General features: G+C 37.1%; 1 protein-coding gene across 4 annotated transcripts in view; it reads left to right on the forward strand.

Moving 5' to 3' along the window:
- The first annotated feature begins 204 nt into the window (after window positions 1-204).
- LOC131059979 (putative lysine-specific demethylase JMJ16) overlaps window positions 205-21,633 on the forward strand; it is a 34,186-nt gene continuing 12,757 nt past the window's right edge. Inside the window, exons 1-11 of one of the 4 annotated variants that reach the window (XM_057993052.2) lie at window positions 205-777; window positions 3,971-4,258; window positions 13,475-13,769; window positions 14,077-14,148; window positions 14,230-14,307; window positions 14,452-14,988; window positions 15,091-15,315; window positions 15,631-15,792; window positions 16,782-17,150; window positions 17,318-19,286; window positions 19,418-19,521. In XM_057993052.2, the coding sequence (XP_057849035.2) occupies window positions 13,485-13,769; window positions 14,077-14,148; window positions 14,230-14,307; window positions 14,452-14,988; window positions 15,091-15,315; window positions 15,631-15,792; window positions 16,782-17,150; window positions 17,318-19,286; window positions 19,418-19,521 (3,801 nt within the window). In that variant the 5' untranslated portion in view covers window positions 205-777; window positions 3,971-4,258; window positions 13,475-13,484. The remainder of the gene's footprint in view (window positions 778-3,970; window positions 4,259-13,474; window positions 13,770-14,076; window positions 14,149-14,229; window positions 14,308-14,451; window positions 14,989-15,090; window positions 15,316-15,630; window positions 15,793-16,781; window positions 17,151-17,317; window positions 19,287-19,417; window positions 19,522-21,633) is intronic. The other 3 variants (XM_057993050.2, XM_057993051.2, XM_057993049.2) reach the window with 3 other exon arrangements.

Genomic DNA, 21,633 nt, shown 5'->3' on the forward strand with positions numbered 1-21,633 from the left:
CATTTACTATTAATTTATATTCTAAAACGAAAGAACACCAAAAATAAAAAAATGGAGAATACAACATTACAAACTTCAAGGTTTTTAAAGTCCTCTATTTTTGGATTAAACTATAATTAGCTTAAAAAACATATAACCTCGTTATTAAAGAAGTCAGCCAGAGACACAGATTGCCTATATTTAAAATGTAACACACAACTAAGAAAAAAAGTACAATAGATTTTAGCAGAGATAAAACCGTGGGCCTAAGGAACGGTTTCTATTCTTGTAGTTCTAAGGGCATAGGGTTAGGTTTTGGGCTGTTGACCGAATTTCAGTTGGCAATTAATTGATTTTTTAAATTTTCTTTACCTTGCTTTTTTAATTTTGGCGTAAGTTCGATTATATCGAATTCCACAATCGATTTTTTTAACTCTTGACGGTCTGTAATTTTTAACATTTGGGTTTTTTTTTCCTGTTCCAAGAGAATTGGGCTGTAACGAGTTTCTCTCTTTTTTATAATTACTTTAATTGCCCATTTGGGTCATTCTCGCCCACTTCCTATAATTTGATTTAGTTTTTTCAATACTTTTATCCTCATATTAATCACAATACAAGTATTCATTAATTGCTTAGAGGGGTAGGATTTTTTTCCTTGATTTTTACAAAAACACCACATCTACTGTCAATTAGGTTGGATCCAGGGCCTGTCAAGGGTAAATAAATTCATATACTGTAAAGGGTTAGTGGAGATACTGAAAAGGGGATTTCGTTGAGCCCAATTGGTTTTCTGAAGAGGTAAGTTGTCAATTCTGAGTTCTTTTCGCTTGTTGAGATCTTTCATGTGTTGGAGGCTCAATCTATCTCAAAAAACAATTTATCATTTTTGATTCTGCCATCTTTTCTTTTATTGTACATGTTTTGTCATTGATCTGTACGCTCCTACACAATTGAAGATATGTTTCTGTAATGTCATAAATTCTAGTTGAAAAACTGTTGGAGCTGATCTGCCATGCTAAATAACTGTATTGATGCCTTCTGCAGTTTGCAAATCAAATTCAGTTTAGATAAATCAAAGTATGATGCAGAAGCATTCTGAAATATAATTGAATTCGGTTTGAATCTGGTATTTTTAGAGAGAATATTTATATATTTGGAGAACAGTGTATGGGTGTGGAGATAGAAATAGAGGATAAAAATATAGTAGAGGGATAAAATAGGGATGCAAGATCAGTAATTAAATTTTTATTTTTGACACTGCTTATCATAAGCAAGATGCAAACTGCATTAAGGAAGAGAAAATGTGATCTTTGTGGATGCCTGTCTTGCTGTCTTGATAATATATTTATTTGTGCATGATCTTGGTCCTCTTCCTGGGAATACCCTACATTAAAGAGTGATTTTAAAGGTTAGATCTGTATTTCTATGTTCAAAATTTACCAGATATGGATTTCCTTGTAATCATTTCTAAGCATTATTTGCTCTTAGGGCAAATGCTGATTTTTAAGTTTATTTGTATAGAGGCCTATGAAATGTACCCAGTATGTTACTTGGAATTTGATCCCATCTCTACCTGCCAGTTTTAGTTTTTTGACATTTTCATCCTAAATTCCAGGGAAAGACACATTTTTTTGTCCTAAATTCCAGGGAAGGGCTCATTTTTCATCCTATTCTAGGGAAGTATACATTTTCATTCTGATGATGGATCACATAGGTTGATCTGGAACCCTGATGGTTTCAAAATTCTCATGAGATGTTTTTGCTCAAATTTGTTATGGACGCGGAGGCCTTAAAACACTCATTATATATACTGATTCACACAAATATACACACATGCACACCCATAACACATATCTACTCTTGTACCTCTGCAACTCTTGGTAGACATATATACTCTTGAGCTATAGCCACTTTTTCTTGTTTTAAGTAGTTGAATAATCAATATTAAGAGGGATGTTCACAGAAATAATTACCAATTGAAACAAGTGTGGTTTCTATCGTAATGCCATGTGCCTCCCCGCACTTTTGGGATAAACACATCTATATCTACATACCCTGACAAACAATGTTGATGTGGCTGTAGCAATTTTAGGCGATTAAGTATTTGAAGAGCCTAACAGGTTTCTTCTTGCAGATCGAGAAAATTATTGATATTGCAGAATTGATGTTACCATGGTTATCACAGTTGCATTTTTTTCTGATAACTTGATGCAAGGAGTTGTTCTCCAAACAAAAATGCTCCTTATAGATCTGCCCATTTCAGAGTAAGAAATGTTTCAAAAGAGGAGCAAAAACAGCTTTTATGTACTCTCTAATAGTCTTTGCTGCCTAGCTGTAAATGGTTTTAGCCATTTGACCTTGTCACATAATTTGTCCCCTTCTAGCCTATATCTTATGTTGATTCACCATTGTTCCTTGCAACATCTGGCATTGTCTCAAAAAAAGGCACTCAAATTATGCACTCAATAGTAATAACCAATTCATGCTTTGATTTTGGTGGAATGAACTATTCATAGTTGGGCATACCTAGCCTCCTTTGTGTTTTGAAGATGTTTGATCACTTTATAGTTTATATTCCTTTAAAGGAAGCAAAGGGAGAAGCAATGCATTATCAAGGCCAAAATTGGAAAAATCAAAAAGAAAAAATATTTAGGGATTTTATGAGCTGATTTTGTATATTTGGATTTTAGTTTCATTGGGTTAAAATCTTTTTCATTATCCCAAAAAGAGTACATTTATCAGAAGTAAATATTATAATTTTAATTGGTCCTGAAAGCATAAAGTACAATCAAACTGTTGTAGAAGCATTGCCTACAAAGAAGGTTAATTAGCATGTAGCTGACTAGGAGATATGGAACATGGAATGGCATAACAGGAGCAAAGCATACACACTTTAGGACTGAATGATGCCACAAGATTATTCTGACTCAGGTCAACAAGGCCACGATCCAACTAACAATACAGATTTGATCCAACTAACAATACACCTTCAGAAAATAACTAAATATCTAAATAATAGGACATTGAGTAGATAGTATATACCTTTCTTTGGCAGTCAATATCACATGTAGAGTTTTTGCTATAAAAATTGAAAATCCTTCGTAAGGTCGAAGCTGAATATCAAAATCCTAGTACATAGAGCCAGTCTAATGAAGTGACATGCTCCATTATATTAAGGCTGTATTTTTGAGGGTGATTTTTCCTTTTAACTTGAGAAACGCTTTGGAAACATCATTCATGTCCACTTGACTCCTCACAAAGTGGGACTTGAGTTGATGACATTGTTTATCCTTCAAGATGCATCTTCTGAAATGTTCATCTTTGAAGACTTTCCACATCCTTGTTTTCAAGAGAGATTTGCCTACAATATCTAGGGACACATATCCCTTGCTCATATAAGATCAGTCCTACCCTTCCATCAATTTTGCATGTTGGGCATAATTATTTATTTTCTAATGGCAACATGTGACATTTCTTCATCTAGTTTGAAGATTGTGTGTTGAAGACAAGGTTTTGAACTTGAATATCAAATCTTGTCCCTTGGAAGAATGAGTGGGTTGATATTTCAGCAATCGAATGATGAAATGTTGAAATGCTCTAAGTAGCCATTTACTTTCTCGAATCTTTCCTTTTTGCATGTATAATTGAAATTTGCATTTTTTCATTATCACATTCAATCTTTCTTGGTTACACGAGTTATCATTGAAATGCCTAATGTGCAAAACTGAATGAATTTTGTTCATTTGTATACTTTGTAAGTTTTATTTGATATTTTGTAGTTATTGAATAACTTGAGAGCTTCCCCGCATAATTGAAGAACTTTGCCCTCCATGTTATTGCATTTCAATTTGGTTCTAGTGACAAAATGACATGCCAACTCTATGTGAATTCATGGTTTCTCTTCCTATGTTTTGTTGTGTACTTTAATGAATTGAGTTGCAATGATTTTTCATTTAAAATGCTGCCACTCCATTTTTTGTTATCAAAGCAGATTTTGAAGCCAAGTTGTTTTGAATTGAGCTCAGAAGTTATAGAATGGCTCAGGAAGTAATAACGATTTGCAGAAGAGGAAGAGAATGTGCACATTCAAAAGATGGTGAGATAAAGCAGATATGATGAGAGCTATACAAGTGAGCTTGATGGCATACAATTGGCCTAGCAACAGAGAGTGAAATCAAAGGTGTTTGATAACAGTGGAACAAAGAGGTACCATTGTGTTCAATGTCATGAACTATGGCCAGCTTTCAGATTTGAAGAGAATTATTGATGCTATTGCTAGGTACAATATGTATGCATAAATTGAATTTCCCACTTATTTTGGAAATTGAAATCCTAAAGATTTGATTGAGTGAATTATGTTTCTAGAGAACTACTTCAAACTTGAGGAGATTATTGACCTCAAGAGGGTTAATTTTACTTGTAGCAAGATGAGGGGAAATATATCCCTGTTGTGCAAACATTTAGTGATCAAAAGTTTGAGAATGGGAAAGTATAAGATAAGGATAGGGTTACCCTTAGACTATTAATGGTGTTTATTCAGCTGTTCATATAGAGGAAAATGATCAAGATGTCCATGAAAGTGGATGGTTGGAGATATTGTATTTAAGACTCATTGACACATTTACCACTCCTAGGTTTGCGTTTGAGCCACAATGTGTAACATGGTGAATATTTACGAACTCAGGCACATACACAGCGGGATATCAGCAATTAATGTATTAAAACTCATCAATGATAGTTCACTCGAAGTGCATAGCGAGCCAAGGCCTTGCCTAGTTGTAGGGCTAGAGCTATTTACATGCAGGTGTACTTCTTAACATAGGCATGCAAGCTTCATTAATGGAGTTATCAATGGAATTACAAGAAAGGGAAATACAAGCATACAAAAGACATACATAAATCACATAGGAATCCTTTTAATTCATGTGGATCTATAGCATTACATGAACCTTGCATTGGCTAGATGGTCTCAAACCCCATTTGGACAATGGGGCAGCCACATACTTTTAGCTTACTTAATATACTATCTCACACAATTCTATGCAAAGTCCAACCTGCACATATGGATTGTTTGATTTGTATGCCCCTACAATCAAAGTGTATAGATAAAAGCCTTGAGCATCGTTGCCTTAAGCTCAAGCAACCTCTGCACGTGGGTTAACTCCCTATTCTAATGTCATCTGAAATGGTTGGTGGTGAAAAGGGCTAGAAAAATATGGTAAATGCAAAAATAAAAGAGAGGGTAATGGGTAGAATTGTGTGTGATTACTCCCATGAGATATACACAAGATAGGTAGAGATCTAGATATTCAACAATAAAATAGACATAGTAAATTGCTTATGCTAGAGGTATGAAATTTAATACTCACAAGGTTTAAGCATCCACATAAAACTCAATATTGAGAGTGAAATGAAATAGCTGCTGAGTTGTTCATTAAATGCTTGAAAATACATGATAGCAGCTCTTCAAAGACTAGAAGTTTGCTGAATAGTGAATACAAAAATAAAAAAGCTACCTAGGTAAGAAAATTCCCAATAGAAGCAATCTCGTGCAATGTTGACATGCTTTGCTCATTATTTACAGTACTATCAAATCTAGGCCATTGAAAGTGCCTTCAAAATCTAAGGATTTGTGAATGGACACGGTTTTGGCCTAATGGATGCCAAATAGTAGTATTAACACCATTAATATTAAATTATCAAATTGCAGCATTTTCACTCTACTTTGCACTTACAAAGCCCTTCCTCTAATTGGGCCTAGATGTGTCCCATCAAAATTCCATTCAAAATGGGCCCCATCTAGCTAAATAAAGCATGATAGCCTATCATAAAGTAAACTTAGATAAGATTGTGAGACAAAGATTGTTATATTAGCAAGTGAATTATTACATTGATGTTGCCATTTGCAATGATTACATTGGCCCCATGGAGTAGAATACAAGCTTGACGTGTATTACAATTTGTTGGCAATTGGTGATACCCCTCTCAAACCTTATTCTACTACCCTTCCCTTAGCTTTTTCTACTTCTCAGTTTTGTCTTCTTCCTTGGCTCTTTTCCTATACCATCCTCTTGATAGTATCAGGTGTTTCTATGTCCTATAAGTAGGTTGGTTTGTTAATACCTAAACTCCAAATGACATTTATAGGGATATTTATATTATTCCTTCATGGTAAGGGTTTAGCCACTAACATGGTAGGATCATTCCTTGTTCCAACATCCGTGCTTTGATTGGTCATGAGGACATAGTTGATGTTTCTTAGCACATGGGCTCACATTGGCTATTGAGTGGATTCCAATTGATCACTCTCTCACTGCATGTTGGTGATTGCTTTCAATTCTTTGGCCTTTTGATGCCAAATGTTCTATTGTTGTGGATCAAAAGTTTAGCAATACCTTGATACTTGGCCTTCTCGCATTTGAGAGGTGGGAAAGGTGACAATAGATTAACTTGCTGCCAACAAGACTAGTTAATTTTACAGAGGCCACATTTTGTAAAAGGGGCGTCTTAGTTGGCCTTGAGGGTAGAAGAAAACATGTGTAGGAATGTAGATTGGAAATCAAGGAGACAAAGCAGGTGAGAAGTAGAGAAGTGGCAAAGGTTGAGAGTTTGCGAAACAAGAAGATGTACGAGAAATGAATTCCTTACTACAAAGCCAAGGAGGTGGCCCTAATTCTCAATAGGGAAGAAAATACGGAGGCTAAGGTTAGTTAGAAGATTTGACAAAGTTTATTACAAATTGAGTTTTTATGGCCATTAGGCATTTAAATGTCTAGAAACAAAGAAGGAAGGCAATATGGGTGAACTGAGAGCTCATGTAGCTCAAGTAGAAGATGCCAAATGAAGAAATGGGCTTATTTGAACTTGAGGAAGGTGAAAATTTGATGATTCCTAGAGCGTATTTATAGGTGGAAACCAAAGAAGACCCTTGTTAGAGGAAGGGCTTTGTAATTGCAAAGTAGAAGGAAAATGCTACAATTTTATTATTTAATATTAATGGCATTAATACTACTAATTTGGCATCTGCCTGATTATATAGAAGGTGGGCCTAAATTGTGTCCATTCAAAAATCATTATAAGTTTACATATTTTCAAAAAGCTCATCAATTTGTGTTGAGTGAGCAATGTAAGATAAATTTCTCAAGGGGCAGCCTACTAGATGATTTTTTGTGAGAATAGGCAGTCATGGAAGAATGCCACATTTTGTGAAGGTTTTGGTGATAAAATGAGTTGTTTGGAGAAGGAACACTTACACTTTTTCCAAGGATAAGTTAGAGTTGCCTCAGATGAAGTGGTGATAATAAAATTCCACACAACTTATTTTAGAGAACTCCGATAGACATGATGTAAGTCTCAACACATAGTTCTAACAAGAAGTTGAAAGGGCAAAGGTATGTTATTTGCAGGATGGGTTCGAAGAACAAAGAGAGACCTCAACACAAGTGAAGTTTTTGCTGGGTTGAGTCCATTTGAGAGTGCAAATATGCAATTGCAAGACTTACTAGACAAGGAATGACCAGAAAAGAAGATGATTCGAAGATTGGCTATTTTGGGAAGTACTTGTGTAATGGATTGCTGCACAATTCAGAGAGTTTCAAATCCATCTTGAAATTCACTAGATTAATGCATGATGTAGAGGTAGAGTGTGATGCTTAGAGAATGATTGTGATGAACCTTTGAGAAAAAGAAGTGTGAATGTTGAAGCATCAAAAGATTACATGTTGGAGTTAGATAAGAAGGCAAAACAGCAATTATTGATATTAGAAAGAATTGTAAGTCAAGAGAAAATGAAGTTGAGCAAGTGAAACCATTTGTTGTCAGATTTGGTTTTGCTGCATTTGGGAAAGTTTCAAATCTAGAATTGTGAGTGTCATGCTCGTCATTAAATTGCTTGGGGGGGGGTTTGTTGTAGGATAACATCTACCCTTCCACCACTTCTCACAGTTTGGAGTAAGCCATGTTGTGGGGCCCTAAAGTTGTGGAAGGAAACCCAAAAACCTAGTTGATGAATTATTGAGTTGGATTAATGTGGAGTGCAGGCCAATAACTTAGTAAACAACCTTACTAACCCTTTGAACAACTTATGGGAGCATGTTTATGTACTCTTAATGATGGGATCACTTTTTGCTGTTTGCAAATGCTTAGGATCCAAGTCCAAAGGGTGCTATAAATTGCTTTGGGCTCAAGCAAAGGTGGAGAATATGGTATAAGGAGTTCCACATTGAAGAATGTGGTGGCAAATCAAGAACAATAGCATTCTTATTGGTTGTATATAGTATGGTACAAGGATAATAGCACAAAGGTTTGATCTTCTGTTGTGGACTCTTAGAGCATGACTTTTAAAGATGCAAATAGACCTTATTGTTGGAAGGTTGGTGCCTTTGTCCCCTTGGTTGCTCAACACTGCCCTTGGGGATTCGTGACATGGCTTAACTGCCTCCCGTGGTTTGTTTATCTCTGGTGTTTGTATCAGCTGTTAACATGTCGATCTTTTGGCACAACAACAAACCTTGGGCCAACAAGTGGTATCATAGCTTAGGGCACGGGTTTGAATCCCTTGATCGCGCTAGGGGGGATTGTTGGAAGGTTGGTGCCTTTGTCCCCTTGGTTGTTCAATGCCACCCTTGGGGATTTGCAACATGGCTTAATTGCCTCCCGTGGTTTGTTTATTACCGGTGTTTGTATCAGGCATTAACAGGTTGATCTTTTGGCATAATGGCAAACATTGGGCCAACACTTACTGCTTTTGTTCCATGGTGTTTTGGCGATGGAGATGGGGATGGTAGGTGATGCATTTCAGGGAGAGCAGTTTGAGGGCCTTTTTTTGGGGATAGTTGGGGACAGCAATAGCAATGTGTGTGAGTATTTTGATGTCATGTACTTTTTCTGAAAAGACATTTGAGTTGTTTCTTTTCAATATAGGACACTTGGATGTCCACAACTGTCCTCAAGATGGCTAGATGTCTTGCTGATGTTTTCAATTTGTTTTTGCCGATTTGGTGATGTCTTGCAGGTTTGAAAGTCTTGCCATTTTAAAAAATGCCTTGGGGGTTTAGGAGGTTGTTTTGAAGGTTGGGAATGCATCCTCATGGAACATAGCTTATTGCTTACATTCAAGTCATATAGTGTGTGATGTGTGCCATGATGCTCTTTGAATTTTTGTTGTTGGTGCGATATAATTAGTTGCATTTGTTATATGTGTCAAAAACTTCTTTGCCTTGCTTGTTTTCTTGCCTTGTGTGTGATTTACTCTTTACTAGTGCACAAACGATAGTGTCGAGGGGTGTAACTAACTTGAACGCATTGTGTCTAAAATGGACTATGTGCTATAGTTTGGTGGAGCTCAATTACAGGCACATTGAGTGAATGATAAATTATCATCCTAGCTATGTGGGTATGTATGTCATACACAATAAATGGACAAGATTGTGGTTGATCACTTTTGTTTGCCCATCTCCTTGAGATGAAATGTTGTAGATTGGTTTGACTGAGTTTCCAACATCTCCCATTGATTGTGCAAAAAATTACTTGCAAGCCTTGGGTTGCGGTTAGACTGAATGGATGAAGGTAGTTTTGAAATGCACCCAAACGTGATGGTAGAAGAGGCACATTGATGCTTTTCTTACACACAATCACGATGATCCTCAAAGACCTATCTCGTACAACAAATGTAGAGGCCATTATGGTGTTTTATCATAGGTAATCTAAACAAAAATATAAGTTGATAGATTCCCAATGCCTAGAAGGAATAGACAAAAGTGCATAAAACCCAAGCTTCATGTTTGTTGGGTTAGGGATGCATGACTTGATATGGTGCTCTATGTCCTTGTACATATGATACCAAAAGAAGTGTTGGATTATAGGTGAGGTCTTGCTTGCTATGAAGTGATTCAATGCTTCAAAATAGTGCATCTTCTAGATAAAGTTGTTATTGGGGGCATGTCAACAAGAAAATGAAGATTCTCAGGGTTGTAGAGAAGCTGGGTTGGATGGTTGAAATTGACAACCTATTTACCTTTTGTAAGAGAGGTATAGGCTAGTCCAAAGTTTTTATCCATTGATAAGAGGGAAACCAGATAAGTTGCGAGTTTGTGTTTCAGGAGTCATATTTGGTTAAGAGGGTGGCCAAGGTAGTTTGTTGGCTTGTTGTCCTTTAATTTCTTGTGCTTTATCACTAGAACGAGCTACGGCAATTATGTCATCTACATCATATGGTTCATGTTCTCTAGCTTGTTTTGTGTATGCAAGAATTGAAGAGATTTATAATTTGAGTGAATGATTGTCTCCTAAAGGATGTAATGTTGCCATTGCTTGTAGTTTGCACAATGGCATAGGGTAGTGTTTAACTATGCCATTGAATGTCTCTTAGTGATTAGCAATGTTTGGTGAGAATCACATTGAGTGCATAGTTAGATGCATCAATTTCAATCTCAAAGTGTTTAGCGATGTTTGGCATTCAGAACCAACACAAATGCGCTTGTATAGCTCCTTGAAGGCATATTGTTGTGTAGGTGTTGATTGCAATGTAACTTTGGCATGTATAATTTGATTCGATAGCCTTGAGATGTTTGAGAAACCAAGGATGAACTTGTGGTAGAAATTTGCAAGTCTGATTTTGTAGAGTTGGTCAATTCAACTTGATCTTTTCTAGATTTACATGTATAGTTTTCCAGTTGATTCATATGATGGATTTGTGCATTATTGAATGTATACTTAAGTTGGCTTTCAACTTGTGTTTGTTCAACGTGTCTATTAATGTGCTCCTTCCAAGTCTTGTGAAAGATCAGAATGTCATCCAAGGAGATGATGATGGAGTTAGCGAAAAACTTGGGTATGTTGTTTGTCAAATGCATAAGTGGTAGTACATTGGCGTATTGGTCAAATCCCCCTTTTATCTAGAAAGTTTTGTCATCCAGACATCTTTAGGATGGATGGGGACTTGACCATATATTCGATCAACCTTGTTGAAGTATTGTGCTTTTTGATTCTTCATCATTATCTTGTTGAATGCAGGATAGGTGAAACATCTTTCTTTGGCGTAGGATTGTCACACCTCCACAAGGAGAAGATAATGGCTTGATCATTTTGTGATTTATGACCTCTTAAATCTACCTTTTTGGATCTTTTCATTCTCTCAAATGGATTTGCATGAAAAGGAAGAAAGAAAGAAATTATATTAATGTCCACGAATGACCAAGAATAGATCAAAGGGATTTAATAGGTATGATAGCAAAGGACTATTTATAGGTGGAGATCCTAGAACTAGGTGGATTTGATGCATTATCCTGTAATACGTTAGGACACCATTGGGTTCTTTAAAGATGTTGCCATATTGTCGTGGTCAGATATTGAGCAACTACTGTTGGAACATTGTATGTATCACTTAGCATGCTTCTAATGCATGCTACTCAAGGTCCTATGGGTGTACCATGAGCAACACAAACTTATGCACAAAGGACACAAGTTTGCAACATTGTTTGATTAATACTATATTTACCTTGCTCTTTGGAGGTAACTTTGGGATTTTGTAAATGTGGTCATTGACTTTGAAAGACCAACACCTTTTCATAGCTTTGTAACTATGCTTATTGACTTTAGTGGTCCATTACAAATGTAAGTACGATGACAAGGACAGGTACAAAAGTGACTGGATACATAATGATTCAGCTTATGTAACAGTTGATGGTCTGTTTCCCATGTGTAAGGTGTAGATATAGATGTGTTGATGGGCACAAAGATTTGGTATCGAGGTTGACTAGTGTGGAATTTGATTGTCGTGCATGCTAACTTGAAGAGAGCCAATTGAGGTGAGCAAATATTGAAGGGTTGTTTAAGGTGGTGCTGACTTGCTGGAAGCGTGGCACAGAAGTGTGATAATCATGGAAGATTGTGGTGCTAGGTGGAGCAACACCCAGATACCTTGGCATTGGTGCTAATTGGTGTTGCATTGAGCTGTTTAGGACTACTAGCATGGCCATGGCAGGTGCATGAGGCATTGCAATCTGGCTCAAATCATGTGGAGTGGGGGGTGGGGATTTTGTAGTTGGACATTGTAACTCCTGAAGTGTCTTAATTTTAGCCTAGAAGTCAGAAAAGATAGGTCAGAAGAGCTGAAATAAGGGTGTGTGAGGTACTGGTTAAGGATGGTCCTTTATCCTTTTGCAAATTGGAGAAAGAATGAGCCAGACAAAGAAAGGATACTTTTCTTTTCGTTGAGTTTAAAATATAAGTTGGTCAGAAAAATTGTCCCATCTTCTTGGCTTGTAAAAAAATCACAAAATTCAACAGATGCTAGGTCTACATGGGGATTTGAATTTTGATTGGCTATTTAGTGATCAATATCTGAGTGTGGTGGCAATCCAGCTTAGGTTACAAAGAAAACACATCTGATCTGTATTGTTTAAATGAGAGAATGAAATTTGCATGTATTCTTTATTTGTTTTTGTTTCTTTGTTTGAGTGCTCGTTGATGAGCATTGTGTGGTATTATGTTTTCTGACTGCTCTTTTGACTTGGAAATGGGATGCTAGGAATATATGGAAGTCTGCTCTGTCACCATACAGTTCTATCTTTCTATCTTTTTGGACTTGAAGGACACTGTGTTTATGATAACTAGAATATGGGTCTCTTACATCTCTTTGCCAAATAAAAATCCAGGTGATCATGCTACTGTTGGATTTGTATTTTGATGTCTGGTGCATATATATACCCCCTTGTTGTTTTTCTTAGTCATCTACAAATATAATTTTATGTGTGTAGCTATAGTTGTGGGGATCTTAGCTTTTGGGTGAAATCCTATGATATGAAATTGTGGCTATATTTTGGGTCTGCAAAAAGTTGGGGACTGTGAATGTGTAAAACTATTTGAAAAACCAATGGTCTGCAGCTTCCCCTGGATGCTTTACATACATATTATTCACTGTACATTTATGATTAAATGTACATCATTTGTTTTATGAAAATGCTACTTGCCAAATAAAATAGTGGTTTCATGTTTAAATTCTCTTGACTCACAGTTTTGCTACTTTAATTGACTTTTGATTGGGGACCTATTTTCTGTTTCCTTTTCAGTGCCAAAAATGCAGAATAATCTTAGGTCTTACACACTGAAAGTTCTACATCTTGGTGTGACATAAGGCATTTTGTTAGAGACCTTTTATATTTTAATTACCCTTTATCTAATATTTACATTGTTGCAATCCGAATCTTGTGGCCTTGGGGTCACCTTCTCTTTTAAATGTTGTCCAATATTTAGGGATCGACCAGCAGAGAGCATTCAGCTGCTAGGCTAAGAACCCTCTCCTGGTCGTTGATCTCCTCGGCATTCTTTAGTGAGCCTAGTGTTCTCCTTATGGTTAAGTGCCTCAAGGACTGTACAATTGAGAGCCTATTGGCTAAGGGTTCTCACTGGGTGTATGTTATTACCTTGGAAGAATTTCATAAACAATTGTTAACTTATTGCTCTCTTATGATTTTTTTATCTGCCATGCTTACAGATAAGTGAGGATGGGGAGCGGATATTTTGAAGCTGGCACAAATGAGGATGAAAAGCATAGACTAGTAGATCCTGCTAGTTGCTCACCTCAGGTATCTTTTACATTGAAAAGGGCTCGCAGTGATGCAAATGCCAATTCAGGAACTTGCCCTCCACAGCAGAGTCAGACACATGCAGATTGTAGCAGTGGTGATGAAGTGAAGTTTACCAGGGCTCTCAGACGTAGGCCTTGGATTAACTATGGAAAATTTGATATGAGCTCGGATGATGATTCGGATTGTCAGCAATCTTTCCAGGTATTTGTGTGTTTTGCAGTTAACAATTTCCTTATCTTTAAACTGGTTGATTCCTATTTCATTTGTTTTATAGATGTGTGAGTAGCTTTTTATTCCCCATTATTAATATAGAAGTTTATTTATGTGATATCAGTTTGTGTTTTCTAGTATATACATAAAGTTGAGGTCTCAAGCATTTTAGATCCCCGATTATCTATTAAATAATGGAAGGAACATTCATGTGGACTTTTGCAACTATTTTAATGGGTTTATTTATTTCTATTACATCTTTAACTTTCTAAATGCCTAATTAAAGACTCAACTGTAGGCTCGTTCTTCAAAGACCAATCTACCAAAGGGGGTCATCCGTGGATGCTCAAGATGCAGTGACTGCCAGAAGGTGAACATAAAAGATGTGCTTTATTTGATGTTATTTAGTCAATAACCTAATTTTTTTTAAGCCTCCTCTTTGGTATTGCAGGTTACAGCACGATGGCATCCTGAAGATGGATGCAGGCCTGTGATAGATGAAGCACCTGTGTTTTACCCCAATGAAGAGGCTAGTGGGCTTCCCTTTCACATGACAAGAATCATTCATCTTTCTAGAAATCCATTCTCCACATTCTAGTGCTGACTGTTCTTGTATTCATTGTCCTCGGGTCTTTGAAATATGTACATATTCTTACATTTTGATTGATTGCAGGAGTTCAAGGATACTCTGAAATACATTGCCAGCATCCGTGCATTAGCTGAACCACATGGGATTTGTCGCATAGTCCCTCCCCCTTCATGGAAACCTCCATGCCCCCTTAGGGATACGGATAAATGGAAAAGTGCAAAGTTCCCTACTCGAGTTCAAGAAATTCACAAGCTTCAAATTAGGAAATCTGTGAGCAAGAAGTTTAGAAATGCAAATGGTGGAAGGCGTAAGAGGAGGAGGAATTCAAGGAGAGGTAGGTCTTGTGGACGTGGTCAACAATGTCACACTGGAGCTGATGGAGAACTATTGGTCTCTGATGAAGAAAGCAGGTTTGGATTTGATTCTGGATCGGAGTTTACGTTAGAAGCCTATGAGAGGTATGCGAATGAATTTAAAGAACAGTATTTTGGAATTCGAGAGATGAATGGAAATTTAGATTCCACAGTGTTGGGTGAGTCCAAAACTAAGTGGGAGCCATCTGTGGAGAATATTGAAGGTGAATATTGGCGTGTTATTGAGAAACCAACTGATCAAATAGAGGTATGATCATAACAATGAAATAAGCAGGTTGCTTGCTCTTGTAAAACAATATCACATAAATATTTTAAAACTAATACAGATTGCATGGTTATCGTTTCACAGGTTTTATATGGTGCAGATGTTGAAACTGGGACTTTTGGAAGTGGATTTCCAAAATCTACTTCTGGAACTCAATCAAGTGATGCAGATCCTTATGTCGAATCAGGCTGGAATTTGAATAACTTTGCGCGGCTCCCAGGATCAGTTCTATCATATGAAGGAGGGGATATATCAGGAGTGTTAGTCCCCTGGCTTTACCTTGGAATGTGCTTTTCATCCTTTTGCTGGGTTAGTGGTGTGATCAAACCTAGTCAGTCAGATTGTTTTTCTTCGTTTTTTTATGGCATTTATTGACTGACTTTTACTTCTCTGACATCGCATATGCATCATTATCTATTCTTGAATGATGTTTTAAACTTCTTGATTGGCAGACAAACTAATATATTGAATTGGAATGTTTTGAACTCTTTGCAGCTTGTTATAATTAACATTACCAATCAAATTGTTGTGGTCTTGTTGTCAATGATTTTTTATTGTGATAATTGTGAACTGATTTGGATTTGTTGCATGTTTACATGTTGGTTTTTAAATATATCTGGGCAGCATGTGGAGGACCATCATTTCTACTCATTGAATTATATGCACTGGGGTGCTCCCAAGGTGTGGTATGGTGTTCCAGGGAGTGCAGCTGTACAGTTGGAACAGGCAATGAGAAAGCATTTACCACATTTGTTTGATGAACAACCAGATTTGTTGCACAAATTGGTAAGCATTTTTTGTTACCATTGTGTACCATAGTTTTTTGTTTTTCTTAGAAAATATATATATGGTGAGCTAAGTATAACCATCCAACTGAGCCTGTCAATTTATGGTGCATATATGAGCCATAATTCTCTATGCACCCACTAGTCTTTGTCTATCATAATCTAAAACTAATTGAAGTGAATTTAAAAGCCCAAAGATTGGGGTTTTTGATTGAGCAACACATCCTCTATGTAATGATATATATTGAAACCGAGCACAATTGATAAATGGTCACAATATTGAAGCAGTGGTCAACTACAAGACACCAAACTACCTATGAATCATCCATTAGATATAGGCTCAAGCTCCCACTACCATGCACATTCCGTTTTGCTTTAACAACTCATCCATAACCACTTTACCAGGCCATGGTGGCTCCCCACACTCATACAGGTATGATTCTGATCCTGGTACTGGTACTGATCATTGTACCTCTTGAGTTCCTCAATGATTGTAGTTCTTGCTATGGTGCATAGTATCGTACATGGAGAGAGAGAGAGAGAGAGAGAGAGAGAGAGATTGTGCAGATGCAGCCAAGCTATACTTAAGTAGGGGTTCAGAAAAATTGGTCATGCTGATTGGAGTTTCTACATTAACAGACATTTTGGTCATGCTGATTGGAGTTTCTACATTAACAGACATTTTGGTCATGCTGATGTTATATCCACCATACTTGATGTTTGCCTTACATATTTTATTGACTATTTTGAGCATTTTTTAGGGTGGAGATACCTTATTACACCTCCCTGTTTGGCTCCTTTTTGGAAATAATTTAATGAAACTATAATATATTAGCTCGATGGATTCTCTGCAGTACACCCAAAAAACCTTTGACAATATGATGTATTAGCCAGGCTTTTTGTGAAGTGGAACTAGGTCTTTTTCAAGAACATCCAGTGGAGGAACAAGATTATAGAGAATTCTAATGTTTGAATGATATGCTGAAACAGGTAACTCAACTGTCTCCTACGGTTTTGAGAGTAGAGGGTGTACCTGTTTATAGGTCTATTCAAAATTCTGGGGAGTTTGTACTTACATTCCCCCGAGCATACCATGCTGGATTTAACTGTGGTTTTAATTGTGCTGAGGCTGTTAATGTGGCTCCAATTGACTGGTTACCACATGGGCAGAGTGCAGTGGAGCTTTATCGTGATCAGTGTCGCAAGACATCTGTATCACATGATAAATTACTGTTAGGGGCATCAAGGGAGGCAGTGAGATCCCTTTGGGAGCTCCTAATATTGAGAAAAGGTAATTTGTCGAATTCAGATTGGCAAAGCTTTTGCGGTGAAGATGGTATACTAACAAAGGCTATAAAGGTATGAAGCATTCAGAATTGTAGTTTTTCAGTCATGTAGCTTTCAAAAATTCAAAGCATAATTATGTTTGAAAGAGGAGTAAACTATTTGCTGCATTATTTTTGAAAGAATTTCACTCTGCAAGATGTATTGATTTTATTTGTTGCCTTTTAATCGGGCTTTTCTAGACACGTGTTGAAATGGAGCGTGCTAGACGAGTCTATCTTGCGAATCCTGCAAGGGCAAGGAAAATGGATCGTAATTTTGATGCAATAAAGGAAAGAGAATGTCTTTCGTGTTATTATGATCTGCACCTTTCAGCTGTAGGTTGTGAATGCTGTCCAGATCGATTTGCATGTTTGGAACATGCAAAGCAAATGTGTAAATGTGCTTGGGACAGAAGGTTCTTTCTTTATCGGTATGATGCCACAGAATTAGATACACTTGTTGAAGCTTTAGGAGGAAAGTTGAATGCCATTTACAGATGGGCCACTGTGGATTTGGGATTATCTTTGAGCTCTTGTGTAGGATATCCAAACTTACAATCTGGTTTTCAGCTTACAGCAGAGTCTCTTTATGTTAATTCTACACAAAGTAAGATGGATACTAATTCTTTGTTGGAATCTAAGACGCCATTTATTAGTATGTTAAATTTGGCATCTGGATCCAATGCTGGAAAAATAATCTCTTCAGCCATGCAGCATCAGAACAACAAATTAACTGGCTCTGCAGCATTAGTTGGAGACATTGACTGCCCAAGAGAAAAACATGAAAGTAAGATGCCCCTGGGTTTCACAGGTAAAGATACACTGCTGGCACGGGCTCCTCAGACCAATGCTGAAGATGTGATGTTGTCTTCGGCTGTGCAACATCAGGACAGTAAATCAGCTGGCTTAACATCAGCAATGGTTGATGAAAATCACAGTACAGAGGCCAAAACTAAAAGTGAGAATCCCATGGAACTTACCTTGAGAGATAAAATCCCAGACATAAACAAGCCATTCAGTTTTGAAGAGAATGATCTCTTTAATAAACCAGAACTAATATTGCAAGCTAGGACTATTTCTAATGAAGATACACCTTGTAATTTTTTTTCGTGCAAATCAGATAATAGTAAAATTCCTTTTTCTTGTGAAAGTAAGATTGAAGGAAATTGCTCAAGCTACAGTAAACAGTGGCCATTTATAAACGCAAAAGATGAAAATACTCATTATGATCAGCTCAATGGACCTACATCAAAGTCTCATATGAAATTTGTGGCAAGTTTTAATGGAATCAGGGCTACAGATAATCAAGGGCAGTATGAACCTGAAGCTAGCCTTAGAGGGCAAGGTTCAACTTCTTTAAATGATGTTGAATGCATACTTCTCAGTGATGATGAAGAAGGTACTGAAAAATCTATTGTCATGGAAAAAAGGGCTAAGGTCATGCAAGATCATCTCAGTGCAGGAATACCTGAAAATGCAATCAGCTCTGGTAGGGCGGCTGTGCGTAATCTAGCCACAGAAAAGGTTTCTTACAGAGCAATACATGATGAATTTGAAACAATAGGACAAACAAATGAGGGAAACAAGATTTCCATGCTTGGAATGGAACAAGGTGTTGAAAACATCAAAGAATGTTTAAGAGATGAAAGCCATGCCAAACAATTTGACTTAATAAGAGAAACAGATTTCTCTGACAAATCAAGTAAGAGAAGCCATGCAAGTAAGCTTTTACCCTTACTTGACAATTCTTTAATTCAGATGGGCGCTCCAAATAAATTTCACACAGCTCAAGGTTTATTATGTGAAGGAAGTGATATACATCCAAGATATCCCATAAAATCAAAAGTTACTGAAAGAATAGCTGTATCTGGGAATATCCATCCTATTCAGCAATATACTAGTACAGCTGCAGGCAACAATGATATGAATGCAGTTTCAGGATTTGACTTTTCTTGGAATCACATGACAAATGAGAGAAAGGTGCAGTCTTTCTTGGTATCCAGTTCTTCTGATGCGGCAGCAAATTCAACAAAGATAATTCAGAATAAGGGTCCTCGCATTGCAAGGGTTGTTCGTGCACAGAAGTGTAGTTATGAAGTTGAAGTCATGGATCTTGGAGTTATGCGTCCCTTCAAGTCTTGGTACAATAGCCAGGTTATATTTCCCAAAGGTATGATGCATTATTTACTATTCTTAGAACCATATGGGGCATGCATAAGATACTATATACTAAATCAGTTAGTTTTTATAATTCAAGCTCTGGCGAACGTTTAAATTATAACAATTTTGAATTCTTAGCAGGGTTCAAAAGCCGGGTGAGATTTCATAGTGTTTTAGATCCAACACAAATGTGCAATTACATTTCAGAAGTTCTAGATGCGGGGCTAGTTGGACCTCTATTCAAGGTATCAACATGTGCTACTACTTTTTTCTCCTAGAAATTATGTATGGATTATTTTTGGTAAGAAACAAAATAATTTTTAATATTCTTTTCCTGTATTAAATTGTTTTAATCCGTTGAAAGCATGCAACTCACTATGAGCATATGCAAAGGCATATAAGGACTTTCTCAGATGGGTATTATCACTTGAGATATAAGTTGATTAATTTTTTTCCAATTTTTTTCAACAAATAGTTAGCGGTTTCTGAAAGGGGCTTGCTTAGCATACTTTTCAATACAGTTAGATGTTTCTACTCAACTCAGCCTGCTGCCTTTGACAGGGTCTGTGCGTCTGTTTTCTCTTGAGACAAGCATTCTTTAGAGTTTTTAATTTAGTTCTTGCTGTTGAAAATGTTTCTCAATGCTATTCTTTTAATATAAGTCTCTGGCTATGATATAAGACAATTTTTGGGGAATAAATCCAACAAAATATTAGGGTGAACAGAAAACCTGGAAGCAGATTTAATCCATTCTGATTGAATTTGTTTCCCTCATATTACTACACACAATTGACTTAGCAGATGGCTGTATCCTTGAAAATATGGGCCTTGTTGCATTTGCAAAATTGCTGACTGTTTACCCTCTGATAAAGGAGTCATAAGGAATAAGGTCAATTAAAGTGCAATCTCTTCCCTCTCCTCCTCTGGGCTTAAAGAAACTAAATTTCAAAAGTGCCTCGTTGGACTACCTGAGGCTGTTGAAATAATAAGGTGTGCTCTTGGCCTGTGTAATCTAGGAAGGAGACTAACAAAATGGCATAGGCATGCTGCTTGGTTTAGGGTTTGAAGCTAGCCAGTACACAAGTGATCAGAAATTCATTTTAGAGGCGGTTTGCAGGTTGTAATTGGTGCAATCAGTTGGAAAGGATGCCCCAATTGGAAAGTTTTCTCTCTTCTTAGCGAAGGGAAGACTTTGATAATGGAATTTGAATAGGTCCAATGGAAACACTGATACCAGGGAGGGAATATGACAGGAGCCGCTTGCCAATGATGGGGTATATGGCCCTGGCACCTGGATCCATAGTCTTGCATTGAATTGGTTTGGGCTAGAAGATGTTCTTCAGGAAGCTCAGGCTCACTAAGAAATTTAAATTTGACTAATCTTAAGTTTGACTTTTTTCTAATCACAAGGCATCATGGATTTAGGGCAGGCCTCTTCATGATGAAGTTTACTGCAGTGCACTTTGTTGGATTGATATATTTAATGTTGCTTTCTCCCTCAAAATATTGCTATACAATTGCTCTATTCTGTTCTTTGCATACCGTGCAAGAGAACATTGGTTATGGGAAATGGTAAGTGGAGCAGAGAATAAGGTTGTGATCACTGCTGAGAAATCAAAGGTGTCTCAACATCTTTGATTCACAAGCCCTCAAGTTCATGCGTAATGCCTTTGGCCATACTTTGGCATGTAAATGCACATGAATGAAATTGCAGGATGCCTGCAATGGCAGATGGTCAGGAAGACCTAGCATCATGACATTTAAACTTCTTGTAGCTTGTAGATGCCATAACAGGATGGTGAAGCCTGTGGTCTTGCTGTCCTGGTAGCAAGTCTATGTCCTGTTGTTTTTGCTACCAGTCTAAATTGTTTAAGGTAGAAGATGGTGGTTTTACCTGTATGTAGTCTCTACTATATTAACAGTATCTTTCAATATGGTAAGATGGTTATATGAGTGGGCATCTTTTCATTTTGTTCTGCCTCCCATCCGTTCGGAGCCGTAAATGAAAAGATGCCCACTTCGATGCTTTGGTAAAATCAGTTATAGCTTTAGTAGTTTTAGTCCAGTGCTGTCATCTCTAACCTCCCAAGCTGTTCGATGTTCCTCTTGGTAATATTCCACTCAGAATCTCTTTAACCTGGCATGAACCTGTTGGGTATGCCTTTTGGTCATATGCTTGCCAGAAATTCTGTAATCTGGCATGAACTTGAATGGCAGGCATCTTGTTCTGGAATTTAATTTGATCTCCCAAACTAATATTAATTCAGTTTTTAGAGTTAGTTTGGGTTTTGATTTTTGGACTGGTGATTCTTTTCCACCTTGGCCATCCCAGGTGGTTACTCTTCTCTTTTTAAAGG

The sequence above is a fragment of the Cryptomeria japonica genome, chromosome 8 (genome assembly GCF_030272615.1).
Source record: "Cryptomeria japonica chromosome 8, Sugi_1.0, whole genome shotgun sequence".
Classification (NCBI taxonomy): domain Eukaryota; kingdom Viridiplantae; phylum Streptophyta; class Pinopsida; order Cupressales; family Cupressaceae; genus Cryptomeria; species Cryptomeria japonica.